This window comes from Syngnathoides biaculeatus, chromosome 15 (genome assembly GCF_019802595.1).
Source record: "Syngnathoides biaculeatus isolate LvHL_M chromosome 15, ASM1980259v1, whole genome shotgun sequence".
Taxonomy (NCBI): Eukaryota; Metazoa; Chordata; class Actinopteri; order Syngnathiformes; family Syngnathidae; genus Syngnathoides; species Syngnathoides biaculeatus.
In genome coordinates this window covers 10,864,446-10,880,601 of record NC_084654.1, presented here as the reverse complement: position 1 = coordinate 10,880,601, position 16,156 = coordinate 10,864,446, and the positions used below count along the sequence as shown (strand labels likewise).

General features: G+C 41.4%; 1 protein-coding gene across 3 annotated transcripts in view; it reads right to left on the bottom strand.

Annotated features, from left to right (window-relative positions):
* Positions 1 to 3,318: 3,318 nt before the first annotated feature.
* Positions 3,319 to 16,156, bottom strand: part of scaf8 (SR-related CTD-associated factor 8) — a 46,318-nt gene continuing 33,480 nt past the window's right edge. For 2 of the 3 annotated variants that reach the window (XM_061842929.1, XM_061842931.1), the window contains exons 6-20: positions 15,928 to 16,055; positions 15,602 to 15,778; positions 13,071 to 13,150; positions 12,875 to 12,986; positions 12,386 to 12,517; positions 10,626 to 10,735; positions 10,304 to 10,497; positions 10,113 to 10,213; positions 9,810 to 9,923; positions 9,471 to 9,627; positions 8,617 to 8,747; positions 8,225 to 8,366; positions 6,635 to 6,682; positions 6,329 to 6,550; positions 3,319 to 6,222 (exon numbers count right to left, since the gene is read on the bottom strand). In XM_061842929.1, the coding sequence (XP_061698913.1) occupies positions 4,529 to 6,222; positions 6,329 to 6,550; positions 6,635 to 6,682; positions 8,225 to 8,366; positions 8,617 to 8,747; positions 9,471 to 9,627; positions 9,810 to 9,923; positions 10,113 to 10,213; positions 10,304 to 10,497; positions 10,626 to 10,735; positions 12,386 to 12,517; positions 12,875 to 12,986; positions 13,071 to 13,150; positions 15,602 to 15,778; positions 15,928 to 16,055 (3,542 nt within the window). In that variant the 3' untranslated portion in view covers positions 3,319 to 4,528. The remainder of the gene's footprint in view (positions 6,223 to 6,328; positions 6,551 to 6,634; positions 6,683 to 8,224; positions 8,367 to 8,616; positions 8,748 to 9,470; positions 9,628 to 9,809; positions 9,924 to 10,112; positions 10,214 to 10,303; positions 10,498 to 10,625; positions 10,736 to 12,385; positions 12,518 to 12,874; positions 12,987 to 13,070; positions 13,151 to 15,601; positions 15,779 to 15,927; positions 16,056 to 16,156) is intronic. The other variant, XM_061842930.1, reaches the window with a different exon arrangement.

Here is a 16,156-nt window from a genome sequence, read left to right as displayed (position 1 = left end):
CTGTTGTGTTTCATTAGGATTAAGCAAGTGAATTTTTATTAAACAAAACTATGTTTGGCTCAAGGATTAATGTTTAATTATATTTCATGTAATGTGTCAGTTATACAGTAAACATTTGGAGTATCTCGTCTAATTTCCATTAGCCGGTCTATGGCGTTTCAGATTAGCATTAAACTAGCAGACTTTCGTAACACAAACGCACATGGTTTAGTTTAACATTTTAGCATTTAAATAGATGTTTGGGTGCATTTCGTCAGTTGAGAGTTAACTTCTGAAATAGCTATGCTGATTTCCATACAGTCTTCCTTTCGTATTTCATAAGATATCTTAGCATTAAGCTAGCAAAATTTTGTTACACGAGAAAACATGGTTTGGTGAAAAAATGTACACTTTTAATTTATAAAATGTAAATGCTTTTTGAACAGCTTGAAGCAAACGTTTCATCTTATTTGAAAACCGAGTGAGAACAAGCAATAAGGAAAACTGGAAAAAGTGTGCTTTAATAAGATTATGTATTTAATTTTTCAGTATGTACAGTAGTGATCAAAATAATAGCAGTCCAATGTGACTACCCAGATTAATCCACGTTTTCAGACCTTTTTTGATTGCTATAGATTAAACAAGTTACCAGTAGGTGCAGTAGATTCTCCAAAAATCAACAAGACCAAGTATTCATAATAGACACACTCCAAAGGCTGTGCAATTGGGCAATTTGTTGAAAGGGGTGTGATAGTATAACAAATACTGTTCAGTCAGTTCAATCATTGAATCATAAATTCAATCAGTGACATCATCAGTTTTGTTGAAAACAGGTGTGGATCAGCTGCCCCCTATTTTATGGATGAAGCCAACATCTGTTGAACATGCATTTCTCCTTGAAAGCCTCAGGAAAATGGGTCGTTCAACACTTTGCTCAGAAGAACAGCGTACTTTGATTTAAAAGTTTGGAGTGCAAAAAATTATTCTAATTAGTCTATTCAGCTAAAATGATCTTGAACGTCTTAAAGGAGACGTCTGGTCATTTGGATTAACAACGTATCCAATAGGTCTTGTCATATATATTGTACCTTGAAAATTTGACATTAATCCTATGTCATTTAATGGTGTTTTGAGAAGATTTTAATCGGCAATTACGAATTTTCATGGGCGTTGTCATTTTGGCGAGTCACATGACATAAGTGCGCGGATGTGATGTTTTACGTGCCAGAACAAAGGTTCGCTTACGTTGGGAAACAATTATGGCCAGCGCTGATTTCTCAGATTTATCCTAATATGATGAAGAAATAGCAGTATCGGTTGCTCGGGAAGACGGAGGAATAAAACTTCCATACAGATTTGAACATGTGGCTGTAATTAATGTTGAATATTCGGGTGGTTCTTCGGACGGGAATGACACGGAGTCTGACTGCACGGAGGCCGACACGCGGGACGCACCATTCATCCATCCTATCGATTTTGGAGTGCGTCTAGGCCAGCCAGCGGAGGACTGCACTGAGGACAGCACTTGTGGCCATGAAGGATGGTAGAACCCATCAGTGAAAGGCAGGCCCTCATATTGTGGGAAAGGTTGTTTTCGCCAAGAGGGTGGCCAGGGTCCAAGTGAGAATGAAATGATCTTTGGCTTGGTGCAAGTTAATACTGCCTCCAATATAGTAGATGGTTTTACAGTTCTGAGGACCCGGGTTCGAGAATTGTGGAGTGTGCCATGTTCTCCCTGTGCCTGCGTAGGTTTTCTCCGGGCACTCCGGTTTCCACTCCTTAAATGATTTTTTTTTTCTTACTGGGCAGAACATACCACCAAACATTCTGCGGATTATTTCTATCTGAATTATGGCAAAATTTCTTGATACAGTAAGGTATTTTACTGTATCTTATTGGGGTGGTACCACATTTGTAGACACTACAAACTGGCGATTTCTTTATTTGCGCACGTAGGTCATGTGACTCGCCAAAATGGTGACACCCATGAAAATTCATAATTGGCAATAAAAATCTTCTCAAGACACCATTAAATGATGGAGAATTAAGGCCAAATTTTCAAGGTACAGTACATATGACATGATCTGTTGGATACATTGTTAATCCAAACGACCGGACTTCTCCTTTAAAATGAAGAGCGAAACGAGAGACACGTGTCAGAAGACGGAAGACAACCATCAAAATGGATCGTAGAATAACCAGAATGGTAAAGGGTCAGCCAACGTTCAGCTCCACAAAGACCAAAGACAGTCTGGAGTTACCGGAAGTACTGTGAGAGTGAGAAGAGATGTGTATTTACAAAAATCCCCTGTAAAATCCCTATGTTAAAAAAAAGGCATGTGCAGAAGAGGCTAGAATTTGCCAAATTACAAATCAACAGGCCTAAAGAGAAATGGAGGAACATTTTGGGGATTGATGAGTATAAAATTTTTCCTTTTGTATCAAGGGGCCGCAGAAAGTTTGTGAAATGACCCCAAACCCCAGAATTAAGCCACAGTACCCAGTGAACAAAGAGACAATGACCCCAAACACAAGTAAACATGCAAAGTCTCGGTTCCAAACTAACAAAGTTAATGTGATGGAGTGGCCAGTCCAATCCCCAGACCTTAATCCAACGAGAATTTGTGGGGTGAGATAAAAAAAAATGCTGTTTCTGAAGCAAAACCAAGAAATGTAAATAAATTGTGGAATGTTGTTAAGGAATCTTGGGGTGGAATAACATCTGAATGGTGCCACGGGTTGGTTGACTCCATGCCACACAGATGTCAAGCAGTTATAAAAAACTGTGGTCATATAATCAAATTTTAGTTTAGTGATTGTAAGGATTGGTGAATCCGATAAACAAAAAAATGTGTACAAAATAATTTTGAGTTTAAGTCAACAGCAGACGGCTATTTTTTAAAACACGCCTTTCAACAAATTGCACAGCCTTAAGAGTGTGTGTATCATGAATGCTTGATTTTGTTGGTTTTATGATAATCTTCCGCACCCTCTGGCAACTTGTTTGACATGTAGCAACAAAAAAATAACAAAAAATGTGGATTAATCTGGTTAGGTACATTGGACTGCTATTTTGAACACTACTGTATGTATATAATGATATATATACAGTGTATTTATATATATATAAAACTCTCTTTATATGTAGAGAGAAAGTGAGAGAGTAAAAAAATTAAACTTTACTCATAGACTACTAGTACTTGTCTCTGTATAGCGCAGATTTCCCCCTATTGTGTGTGTGTCCGGAATAAATCTCTGCAAGAAATGGGGGTTTATTGTGGTGTATGATAGTTGTTCCAAAAAAATCTAGATTCATAATAATAAGAAATAGTAGTAATATCTGATCCACCTTCAACTTTTATTTCACATCACATCTCCTGTGGTTGAACAGTAGCCTAAGCATCTCTAGCGGTGTGTCTCAACAAAAAAGCACTACAAGAATGACAGGAGCCTACAAGGCTGCATGCACAGAACAAGTATATAGTCTCTTCCAGCTTGCGTGTTGTACAAACTCTCCAGCTACCACACGTCAAAAGTTTTGTTAATTCTGTTCAGGTAGCGCACACACACAGTTTAGTGCGTATAGCAAAGTAGCATTGTGAAAGAGTCAGTTCAAAAAGGCACGATCCAATAATTTGCAACAGTCACCAAGCAGAACCCAGGCTGAAGTCATCCATAATTTAAAACTATGTCCCTCATTCCCCATCCACCTGAGTGCTCTGTAGACGGGGTTGGATAGGTGCAATTTGAGCTCCAAAGAACATCAAATTGTCTGAAGTGACAGCGTGTGTGTGTTTGTGTGAGTGGGGAAAGAAGTGTTTCCACTGGTCCTGGGTCAGAAAAGCAGTCCTAAAGCGTGTTCAAGGAGACAAATGTTTATTTCACACTAAAACAATATGCACCAGACATCCAGCATATCCCTGCTGTCATTTTCTTATCCATTGCTCCTCCCCATGCTGTGTTAGTTTGCTCAGCTTCACTGTATAGTTAGAAACAGATTACATACATTGATTTGGGGATACAACATGTTCATGGTTTTATTTCAAATGGTTCTACTTTGAAGAGTAGTAACTGTCTTACTGTTTTGGTAGGCTGTGTGTCTAAAAAAACACAGGGCACCTTAAAAGCATTCACTAAAAAATTTGCAGCAGCATTTTAAAAGGAGTTGTCAGAAATGAGCCCGCAAGTGCCATTTTTAAGAGTTGTGTGCAACTGTATTCGATCCATTGCTGAACAGCCATGATGTCATCCTGTCTTCCATAGGAAGGTCAAAACACATTCCCCCTCATAAACCAAACATTTGGGTATTTGATAGGATAAATTCATAAAATCTGATGTGGTGGCAGTACAACTGAAAAAGGAAAAAAAATACAAAAAAAACAATTATGAATATGTCAGCTAATTAGCTCTCTAAGTACACTGGTATAGAGTTGTCGGTATTGGTGGATCGTTATTTGCCGTGTCCCGTGTGGTTGTGATGCTTTGCTGACATGAGTACAGAGAAGAAAAGACAACTGTACAAAATGATCTGTTACCTACTGAGTGATGATTATGTCCCCTCAGTGTGTGTGTCAGTGTCTAGCACTGGCTCACTTGCAGCTTCCTCCACGGCCTCACTCTGTACAATGTCTACGTCCGGAGGGGGCGGAGCCTGCTCCTGCTTGGGTTCGCTTTCAGGAAGCGCAGACTTGGTGGGCTCAGGAGATGCGTCCGGTGTGGGCTTGAACACCGTGCTTTTGTCCATCTCAGCCCCATTGAGCCACTGGGCCTTGGGAGAAGGGGGTTTCTCTTGTAAGACCTCCTCAGTCTTCTCCTGTGGGCTTATGTGCTCCTCCAGAGAGTACTTTATCTCTTCAGGGGAGCTGGCTGCTTGTGTGAGGCCCACAGGAGATGCCTGGCTCGGAGTGTCTGAGGACCTGGTCGTCTGGGGAAAGGGCTGGTCTGAGGCTTGGTGTAGTGATTCAGATAGTAGAGTGGTCTCTGGCTGCAGTGATGATGGTGCCTCAGCGGGTGAACTGGGCAATCGGTTCTGTGCCTTGTTGTCAAATTGAGCTGAAGGTGGGGATTGGGATTGAGGGGTCTCGGGCAAAGAAGCAATGTTCTTCTGTGGTTCCACCTCTGCTGTTTGGCTGGATATTTTGGGCTCTGCTAACTGAACAGGAGCCGGTGGGGGATGTTGACCAAACTTAGACGCCTTGGCCTGAGCTTGAGACAGCAGGGGAGAGTGGAATCGTGACTGAATGGGGGTGTTTAATTTGAGTGGGGTGAGCAGCTTCCCTTGATTCAGGTTCAGACCAGGGTTGAGAGGTGGTGTAGGAAGAAGTGGTGTTGGTAGAGGGAGGACAGGAGTCCAGTTGCCACGTTCCCGCTCTCGTTCTTTTTCGCGATCTTTGTCGTGTTCTCGGGGACGGTCTCGCCCTCTCTCCCTGTCTCTATCCCGCTCACGGCCTTGACGGTTTCCATTCATTTCTCTCCTAAAGTCAAAATCTCTTTCATCTCTATCCCTTTGCCTGTCCCACTGGGATCTTCGTTCATCTAGGTCACTTTCAAAAGGGGCTCCACCACCACGGTTCCATGGCTGCGGCCCACCAACATTCTTGGAAGCTGTGTTTCCGGGACGGCTGTCAAAGCGGTTAGGGAAGTGCTGCCCTTGGTTAGGGCGATCCATTCCATCACGTTCATCAAAGTCCCCCCTTGACTGGTTCCAGTGATTATCAGGGGTAAAGCCGGCGAGAGCCTGCAGACGTCCAAGCAGATTGCCTCTAGCTGGCTGAGTTCCTGGTGTTTGTAGCAATGGGGGCCTGCCTCCTGCCCCAGCACCACTAAGGGGCGTCCGATGCTCCGGTGGTGGTGTTCTCAGCAGACCTGTACTCGGCTTGTCTACTGGGGGGAAGCGGTAGTCCTGGTCTTTACCCTCATCTGCCCCTGAGGAGGACTCTTCTGTCTTGGCTACATTATCATTAGCCTGATGAGGGGGCCGGTGAAAGGGATCTAGTTGAGGGAAGGGGGGCCTGACATGGGCTTGAGCCTGAAGGGAGCCGTCAAGATGGCCACCAGGCTGCTGGCCGGGTCCCTGCTGCAGAAGGAGGGGGAAGCGAGCACCAGCCCCAGGCTGAAGGAGGTTAGGACGGACATCCAACGGCATCATTCCAGGCATTCTTTGTCCCGCCATTCCAGCCTGGTGAAGTGGGTGGGCGAGGGAGGCTGTGGGCTGCATGCCAAGGAGGCCAATTCCACTCCGACCTGCATTATGCATACCATGGGGAGGAGATCACATACAACAGGTTAATGTAACTTTCCATGCGTTGATGACTCATCTATCAATGTATCATCTGTAATGTTGCTTCACCTTGAATCGTGAGCTCCTGTGTCCCTTCCAAACCCTTAGCGGGTGGCGGCCTTTTGTCACTCGAGTGCTGACTTTGAACTCCAACCGCATTAAACACATTGGGTCCAGGGACAGCGGAGGACATGAAGCCACCAGGCATTGAGCAGGTTGTTGGGATCATTGAACTGAAAGGTGATTCCTTCACTGTTTCCTGGCTGGTTGCCACCGGGGGTTGCACTAGAGCTATAGGAGGGTCAAAAAGACATTGGTCAAAATGACGTTATAGTCACATCTGAATCAAAAGGCAGTCATGTAAGTAACACTTACAAACTGGTGGTGTGGCCATGGCTGCAGTCTGTGCTGCCTGCATAAAACCTGGAGGACAAAATGAAACAATATATGCTAAGAATCTTTCATGCAGTGTTCCCATTATATTTATGGTTCATGATTTGTGCCCCCCATTACATGGGGATTTTTTAATTTGTTATGTGTTTTTACTATACTTCACACCGATTGTATTGGCCTATTCAGAATCTGCCATTTTTTGCTGATCGGTTTTAGTGTCATAATTGGCCGATGCAATCAGTGACTGACGTTGTGCAGTTTATCTGAATCCAAAAGGTATTTATTTTTATATGGTAGTATTTACATAGATTTTTGTGTGCGTCTTTTGACATAGTACTGTAAATATCTGACAGGCAATAAAGTTATTTTTAAAAAAACACGCAATGGGGTATACAAGATGACTAAGACAGGGCAACAAGTAATGAGCAAATCAGACTATAAAACAAATTTGCTCTTTCATGATTGCACTGTCAGACTACTACAATAAAATCTTGTATCATATTCTTGTATACCACTGCATCCCCTTTTTTATGATCAGCGGGCTTTTATTTGGTCAACTCAAATGCAACCAAATACTCGTTACTGTAGGGATGAAAACACGAGCGGATCTTGCCGACTGTATTCTAAGAACAAAATAGGGCGAGAAAACGTGTTGGTGGTCACTGGTGGTTCGGACAGGAAAAGACATTCGTGTAAAGCTTGCTTGAGGTGTCTTCACGCTGCTTTAATATGATGTGGCTCGCAAGCAATCAACAAAACGTTATGTAGCCTAGCGAGATAGTGCTAGCACTGGTGTCTGTGTGTAAATATGATAAGTGGATGAATGGATCGTGGTAACTGTATTATAAAACGAAAACAGGAGCAAAAAACGTGTTCGTGTTCACCAGTGCTCTGTCTGTCACTGTGCATTACTGGCATAAATAGATAAATGAAGATAATTATTTATTGTAAATTTATATTTTTTGAACAATTAAGTACACATGTATATCCAGTAAATCAACAGGTCATTTAAATACACCGATTGCTTTATCTTGTGATCTGATTTTTTTTTTTAACTCACTGATCTTCCCAAAAAATCCTGATCGTGGAAAGCCCAGTATATACCGGTACATTAGACGGGTGAATCTGAACTTAAAAGGTTTGTACTTTCGTTGTAGTCCCACCTTTTGCTATTACATTCTGGATTGTTCCAACAGACCAGAGAAAACCTGGGTAATTTTCATATAATTTTGATCAATAACAGTAGATGCCTGTACTATTTTATGTTCTTTTTGAACATGTTGCTGCCAGTGTGTGTTACAGTAGCAGCTGTTTATGTGACAGTCTGAAGCAAGTACACATTGCTTATAGTTTGAAGAACAATATAAGTGTAAGCGTGTGAAAACAGGTGCTAATGAATATGTGCAAGATGCGTTTTACTAAGTTTATGTGCACTTTAGTTTTGTTTAAAAGGGAATGGGGGGGAGGGGGGGACCATGGAAGAATTTCTCATATGGTCTCTCTGTATCATCTATAGCAGATATATATGGAACACATCAGTGTCCTTGAATAGCAGCATTCAAAAATATTTACCTGGAGGTGGTTGTGAGGCGTTGAAGGTGGGTCTTAAGAATGGTGGTGGTGGCCCATAACCTGGCGGGGGAATGCTCATACTGACAGGAAAGTTAGGGGGCACCAAGCCTACTGCGCCAGGAACAGTTGGGGCCACTGGTAGCTGAGTAGGAGAGACAACAGTAAGTAGAAAATGACTGCTTTAGTTGCAATGCCACCAAAATTTTCATATAATGTTCAACTGAACCTTCATTTTCAGGGGTTGTCTGACTACTGTACAAATAATGTGATAAATGTGGACTGTGGGAAGAACTATAAAACAAAAGGGAATGCTCATACACAAAATTCAATCTTATCAATGACCATTCAAATAAAATATTTATAGGTTTGTTGATTGTCACCATCTTTATTACCTGCACAGGCATCATAGTGACCTGCTGGTTGTAGCTTTCACTTTGACTGTTTGATGCTGGTGTTGTCTCAGTGCTAAGTGGTTGGCTTATAGCATCCTTGGTTGCCTCTGAAGTCTTAGCTGTGTCCCACTCTGAAGAAAAACAAAGCTTGAATATTACTGAACAAAATTAATTGTGTTTGTTTGTTGCTACTGCCATTAGTTAAGATTGCTATTATCATACATTTATTTGCTACATACAATAAGGCTGACATTTCACATTCACTGTACAGCAATATGCAGGGCAGCACTGAAGTCTACTGGAAGAGATGGAGTTTATTTAAGAGGAAGAAGGCAAGGCAGCAACAGTGTGAAGCTAAACTCCAGTAATAAGAGTGGTTCCCACAAAGCTGAGAGCATTAAAGTACCAGTTTGTGTTGTGTTGTGTTACCATTGGCAAGTGGACTTTAGTTGAACAAAATTACATGGTTTGGGTGAACATTCTGGTTAATTGTAAGTTAATTTTCTTTGTTTAATGTGTCAGTTTTATTGATATAGTATATTGTAGCTCTTATAATACACCTGATATTGTAAATATACTCATAAATTCTGGAGTTTTGATTGCAGGACTAATACAGGGGGTGCTTGGTTAACAACTATCGACAGCATTTCAAGGTGATGAACAGTGCACAACGAACTAAATTTTGCAGCAACATAATATAGAGTCAGCAGAGAAGGTGGTACGCTAACTTTCGGCTGTAATTAATGTCTGTTTTTATGTATAATTGCTTCTTCTATTTTTCAGATAACTTTGGGTAGGGCCATATCTGAGTCAATCACTTATTTCTGACAAATGATAAATGAATGGAATTTCACCATCATTGACAGTCTCTTGATCGATGATTCCTCCTTCAGCAAAACCATCCAAGTCATCCACTTTAACTTTTTCCCATGGTATGTAGGTGACTCCGAGGTCCACGTCCCAAAACTGCTTGTATTCTTGTCTTACTCCTTTGTTTAAGGCCCAAGCAATCTGCATTAAAAAGCACAAGAAGTGAAGATGGGAAGCGAACAAAGTGTCTACAAAGACAGACTCTATAAAGACATCAAGCCATCACAGGTTCTACTGCTAGAGGTCAAATTAAATTACAAAGGAACCATGGGGAAAATGGCTTTGCATTCTATCATATTACAGCATAGAGCAGCAAAGTGTACCTTGATTATCTTGGAGCCAATCTTGCAGGAACCTGTGCTGAGCTTCTGGCGTGCTCGGTATGCGTCCTGTCTGTGAACCATACAGATGTAGGCACAGCCTCTTGGAGGGATCATCTGTAAAGGTCAAAGATGTAAAATAAAATGACACAAGACATGACTAAATTTCAATATAGCAATATTCATTCAATTACTAAAAATTTTCAACATGAAAAGGAGAAATCGTTTGGGATGTATGGAACCGTAAAATGAGAGGGGGTAAGGGTGTGCTAACCCTATCACACTCAGTTAGACAGGGTATCTTACATTTATAGATTCTATTTGTCCAAACTCTTCAAACAGGTTTGTGAGGTCTTGCTGAGAGGCCTTTTTGTCCACCTGGCCAACCCAAAGGGTTGTGCTGCACACTAGATAAAGGGTGAAAATACAAACAATTATAATTTATACAAAATTAAGTTTTTGATCTAAACAACTCAACAAGATTAATATTTAATTACCACTAAGAGTTTTAGATCGTATAGGAGGCAGTCCTTTCTTCTGTCGTTCTTTTTCTCGCTCTCGGGCACGTCTTTCACTTGAGTACGATCGCGATGTCTTTCTCTTACGATCTCTGGAACGTGAGCGCGACCGCTTACGATGCTTGCGCTTCCGTGACCCTGATCTGGACCGAGACCTTCGCCTTTTGGGAGACCTGTAGAGACACCAACAAATATTATAGGAATGTTTTCTATTTTTGTTCTTTATGAAACACGCCTGTGTCAGATGAAAAATTGTGTTAAATGAGGACAAATATAACATTTGTTTTGATTCATGACTGACCGAGAACGTGACCTTGACCGTGTTCTGGAGCGGGTGGTAATTGTCTTATTGTCCTCTGTCTCAAAGTTATCCTCTTCCATTCCATCCGGGCCTTCATCAAGATCCATGTCCTTGAGGATGAATTCAACACAGTTCAAATAACACAAATGCATTTGTTATGTTTCACCCCAATCTTCATTATTTAATTAAACTGTAAATGCCCATATTCTCATTCTCACATGTATTCTGATGACACATTTACGTGCGCAGAGCAGTGGTTGGGAATCATTCTCTTAGAAAACCAGAATTTGGTGGAAGTAAATGGGAAATATTTACTTTACACATTCAGGATTTTTGGGGTCGATTACCAATCAGTGAGATTAAAAGAGAACCAATCACAAGATGGATGGATACTTGTGTACCTCATTGTTCAAAAAGTATATATTTACAATAAACAATGAATATTTGTTCATCTATTTATGCCAGTGAGTGATAGCGATAGACAGAACAAATTAATGGTCTTCTATTTGATGGCAGTTAAGTACATAGAGCAATTAATGTATGTACTTTTTGTGACATTTTTGTTTGCTGGTGTGCCATGAGATTTTTCAATTGTAAAGTATGTTCCTTGTCTCCAAAAGTGTAGCAATTTGCTGCTCTGGTCGGATCATGTGTTCAGTACAACGGCAGGATGTTAACACACAACCATGAGCGCTGGCGCTAGCTTGCTAGGCTATGTAACGTTTTGTATGTGAACATCCCTCAAGCAAGCCTTACAAGTATGTCCTCCCCTGTCCTGAGATTTGGTGAGCACCACCACATGTTTTTTCCCTCATTTTCTTCTTATAATAAAGTCGGCGCAAACCACTCATGTTTTCATCCCAATGGTAATGATTGTATCCGGTCACATATGAGCTAAATATATGAAGCCCAATGACCGTAAAAAACGGGATGCGTTGGGATCGGAATACAAGATTTTATTGCAGTAGTCTGACAGTGGAATCGTGAAAGAGAAAATTTGTCTTGTAGTCTTATCTGTGCATTAAGTGTCATCTGCTCTACCATACCACCAACATTGTTTTTTAAAAATAACTTAATTGCTGGCGGCACGGTGATGTAGCTGGTAAAGCATTGGCCTCACAGTTCTGAGGTCCCGGGTTCAACCCCTGCCCTCCCTTTGTGGAGTTTGCATGCTCTCCCCGTGCCAGTGTGGGTTTTCTGCGGGCACTCAGGTTTTCTCCCACATCCCAAAAACATGCAACATTATTTGGGCATTCTAAATTGTCCCTAGGTGTGATTGTGGGTGTGGCTGTTTGTCTCTCTGTGCCCTGTGATTGGCTGGCAACCAGTTCGGGGTGTACATCGCCTCCTGCTTGTTAACACCTGACATAAGCTCCAACACTCCGCCGACTCTTGTGAGGATAAGCGGCTAAGAAAATGGATGGATGGAACCTATTGGCTGTCAAATATTTAAGGTTTTAAGCCAAAAGAAACAAAAACTTATTATAAATACGATTGTATGAAAAATAAACTGGATTCAGATATAGTGTGCACAATGGCGATGTGGAGTAAATGTCTGTCTTGGAGCGGATCAATGACGTCATTGATTGGATCAGCGAATTATGACGTCAAAAAACTGATCGTTCGATCAGCAAAAAATTCCAATTATCGGCCGATCTGTTCAGGCAGATAAAATTGGAGTAAACTCTACAAATAATCCATATACTCTCACATTGACTTTAAACTTCCATGGTCCAGTCTAGTCACATGGCCTTTGGTACCTGTTGCTGGTTGTCTATGGAGTCATCCATTTTGGTCTCTGGCTCAGGAACCTGCGGCTGATTGCTACCCTGAGCAGTTGCAACAGAGTTCTCCTGTCCAAATAGGGTCTCCTGTCCTTCTATGCTCAAAGCCTGTCCAAATACATCATCAGTAAATTGGTTAACTTATCCAAGTATAGGTGAATGATTTTCAGAAAAGATGTAATTTTTCTGACAGATCTCAATCTTTCCATTTGACCCCTAAGTTTCAGAAAATATTCACCAAGTACAATAACATTGACAGAAACAACAGAAAATTATACCTCTCATTCAAGGATGAAAAGTAGAAAAATTGCCTCAAAATCTGTTTCTATTTCTTACCATTATTTGAAAAAAATTTACCTTTGTAACATTTTTTTTGTATTTTTTTTAAACTTATCTTTAATCTAAGGAGCTAACATTTAAATAAAGTAAAATAGAACTGCACACTGTATCCTTATGTGATTCTACCTTTTGCTGGTGCTCCAGCAGTTGCTTCTGAAACTGTTCCAGATTCTGCTGCTGCAGCTGCTCTGCAAGTTGGTGGAACAGTGAGCTGTTGATGGGCTCTGACACCATAGGCCTGCGAACGGTGGACAACGTGGCTTAGATGCATCAAAACGTATTCAGTGAAATGATTCTCTATAATGAAACATTATTAGCTCACAGTTGAGAGGATGATGTTTCCTTCTTGGATTCTTCACCACGCTCAGACTCATTCCCAAAGTCAAACTGCCCTAAGAGTTTCTGGAAAAAGAGGCACAAACCTAGTTCATGATAAGCAGGAAAGGGGAAAAATAAAGTAATCGCACGATGTCGCAGAGTTTTCTGTTGAACATCCATAGGGTGTCCAATTTTAACAATTTTTAATCACAGAAAATATCACTATATGTCAGAAATAAGTGTTTTTGTTAGTTGAAAAAAATATTCTTGGGGGCTTGATAAACCCAACAGTATAATTTTAAAGTGTAAAAGTGACCACTGCAGTGATTAGTGAAAACTGTGTGTGTCAGAGGGTTTGAGATTGGGGGGGCTGAAAATATTTTATCTCCAAAAAGGGGGCGTTGTAAAAAAAAGTTTGGGAACCTCTGATGTATAGTTTAGTAGCTCTACAAATAGGCCAGACTGTTATTACTAAGTCACTTGCAATTCCAGTGAATAGCCATAGATGGCACTGGTGACTTATCTAGTGCGGGAAGTCTGACTCTTGAGCTGTCCCCTGTGACTTAAAAAAAAACTGGCTAGCGGAAATTATGAGTCTCAACAATCAAGTCTTTTGCAGGTGTTCAGCATCCATCCGTCCATCCGTCCAGCCAGCCAGCCAGCCAGCCAGCCAGCCAGCCAGCCATCCATCCATCCATCCATCCATCCATCCATCCATCCATCCATCCATCCATCCATCCATCCATCCATCCATCAAGCCTATGCTCCATGTTATTACAAGTCCCGCCATTGAGCAAACAAAACAAAAATAAAAATGTACAATGTTTAAGCCTATGCGTTTGAGCCAGAATACACACAGGCGGAACTTGATGTGTTGGAGAGGGGGCGTGGCGCTGACAACGAACAATAATCACATTATATGGGATGCGGAGATATGTTTGATGCTTTTCTGAAGAGTTGTTTTTTATGTAGAGAATATACAGCAGGGTGGCCAAACTTTTTTACCCCAAGACCTACTTTTCAAGCAGCCAGACGGAACTTGACGTGTTGGGGACGGGGCGTGACTCTAATGGACGAGCATAACATGGACCTCGGAGATGTTCCAGACAGGCTCATTTCAAAAGACTGGTGTTCGTGTTCTCATTGTGACCTAATGCCAACTGTGGCGGAATGCCAGTGTTGTCGTGAGTTTGAAAATGTCGACCAAAAAAATGGAGCGTATCGAAATGAACTTGGATCATGATCAACATATCTGCATAACATAGATACTAGATAATAGATACAAAGTTTTTTTGTTTGGACGAAGACGTATTACATATATTTACTTATGATCCTTGACAGTTTGATGAAAGGAGCACTTGTACATCCAGTGGAAAATCAGTGAGTACACATTTTTAATGGTGTTGGAATCCTATGTGAATGCTATATGAGCTTTATGAATGCTAAGGGGTATGTCAGTTTATCAAAAATACGAGCCTATTTTCTGAGCACAGTGTAGGACTATCTAATGGTTTATATTTATCTGGAATATAAAATTCCCCCCAAAAAATTGGGACTTCCCTAAGGTGATTGATTACACGTATACACATCCATCCATCTATTTTCTTAGACGCACGATGGTTGCGGGAGTGCTGGAGCCCATCCCAGCTGTCAACAGGCAGGAGACGGGTTAAACACACGCAGACACGGGGAGAACATGCAAACTCCACACACGGAGGTCCGGGTTCGTACCCGGGTCCTCATAACTGTGAGGCCAACGCTTTACAGCTGCTCCACCGTCCTGCCTCATAAAATATGTTGTTGCTCATACAGTACCGGCACAAGAGGCTATAGCTCAACAGCTAATAACCAGAAATGGTTTGATGCAAGCAAATTTCCCCGGCTGATGAACGAGCCTCAACTGTGACAGCCACAGCTTTATTCTGTCAGGTTGACCCCACGGGAAGTTAAAGGAGGATAAATTTGGGCACCTTTTCTCTGTTTTGTTCCAGTTTGGTGCACAAAACATCGGCATCTTGGTCTAGCTAGAACGAATGGTCTGTAATGCTAAGCACCAGCGACGTCAGGGGCGGGGTCAAGAATGTTTACTCCGGGTCTGGCTGTGAAAGCTGGCACATATCCAGATTTGGCTTCGATTTCAAAAATGTTCTTTATTATCAATTTTTTTTTCAATTAATGTCCAAAATACATGTAAAAATAATATTACTTCACATTGGAGGGTTTATTGTACATATGAATTTTGGGGAGAGTCTTTCTTTAAGCAAGCAGAAGACTTATTTACATGTTTGTGCTCACCTGGCAGACCGAGGCCAAGATTCTTTGATTTTTTTTTTTTGTCCACTCAAATACGTTTGCAATGTTTTCAAAAAGTGTTTTAATTTGTGTAGATGTTGACATAGTAATATAGTATGATAATAATAATGTAATATAGTCTCTGTATTGCAGCGTTTCACATTTCGCTGGCAGACCTGGAACCTAACTCCCACAACGAAGAGGAAATTATTCTATGAATACCTAAGATCGATTAAGTAGTACCTTGTTAAAAGAGGAGACCCTCTGTTCTAGGGGGTTGAGGGTGTTAGCAGTCGCAGCTGCAGTGAGTTGAGCGGTCAGAGCCTGCAGTTGTACAACCAGACCAGCATCCAAGGCCTGAAGCAGTGAGGGCTGAGGCTTTTGTTGCTGCATTTGCAGGCTTTGTACAAGCTGTTGAAGCTGGTGGCAGACAAAAAGATTTCAAATACTTTGAAGCATAAACACAAAATATTTTACAGAAATTTTTTTTAAGTCAGTAGGAATCTTTCTAAATTCAATATTAGGAAGAGACCAAGTGTATTACAGCACAGAACCACATTTTCTCCAACCTGTTGCCCCTGAGGACTTTGTAAGATTTGCGCCACAGCTGCCACAGTGTCTGTGTTGGTTATCTGGGAAGCCCAGTCTGGTAGTCCCTGAACAATATTGGCTGGGGTAGCTGGGGTGGCTGGAGTGCCTTTATACAATAACAACAAATAGGTTAAATGAAGCTATAGGACATTATTGAACATATAATCTCCACATATGAGATTTTTGGACACCATAAATATTCTTTGA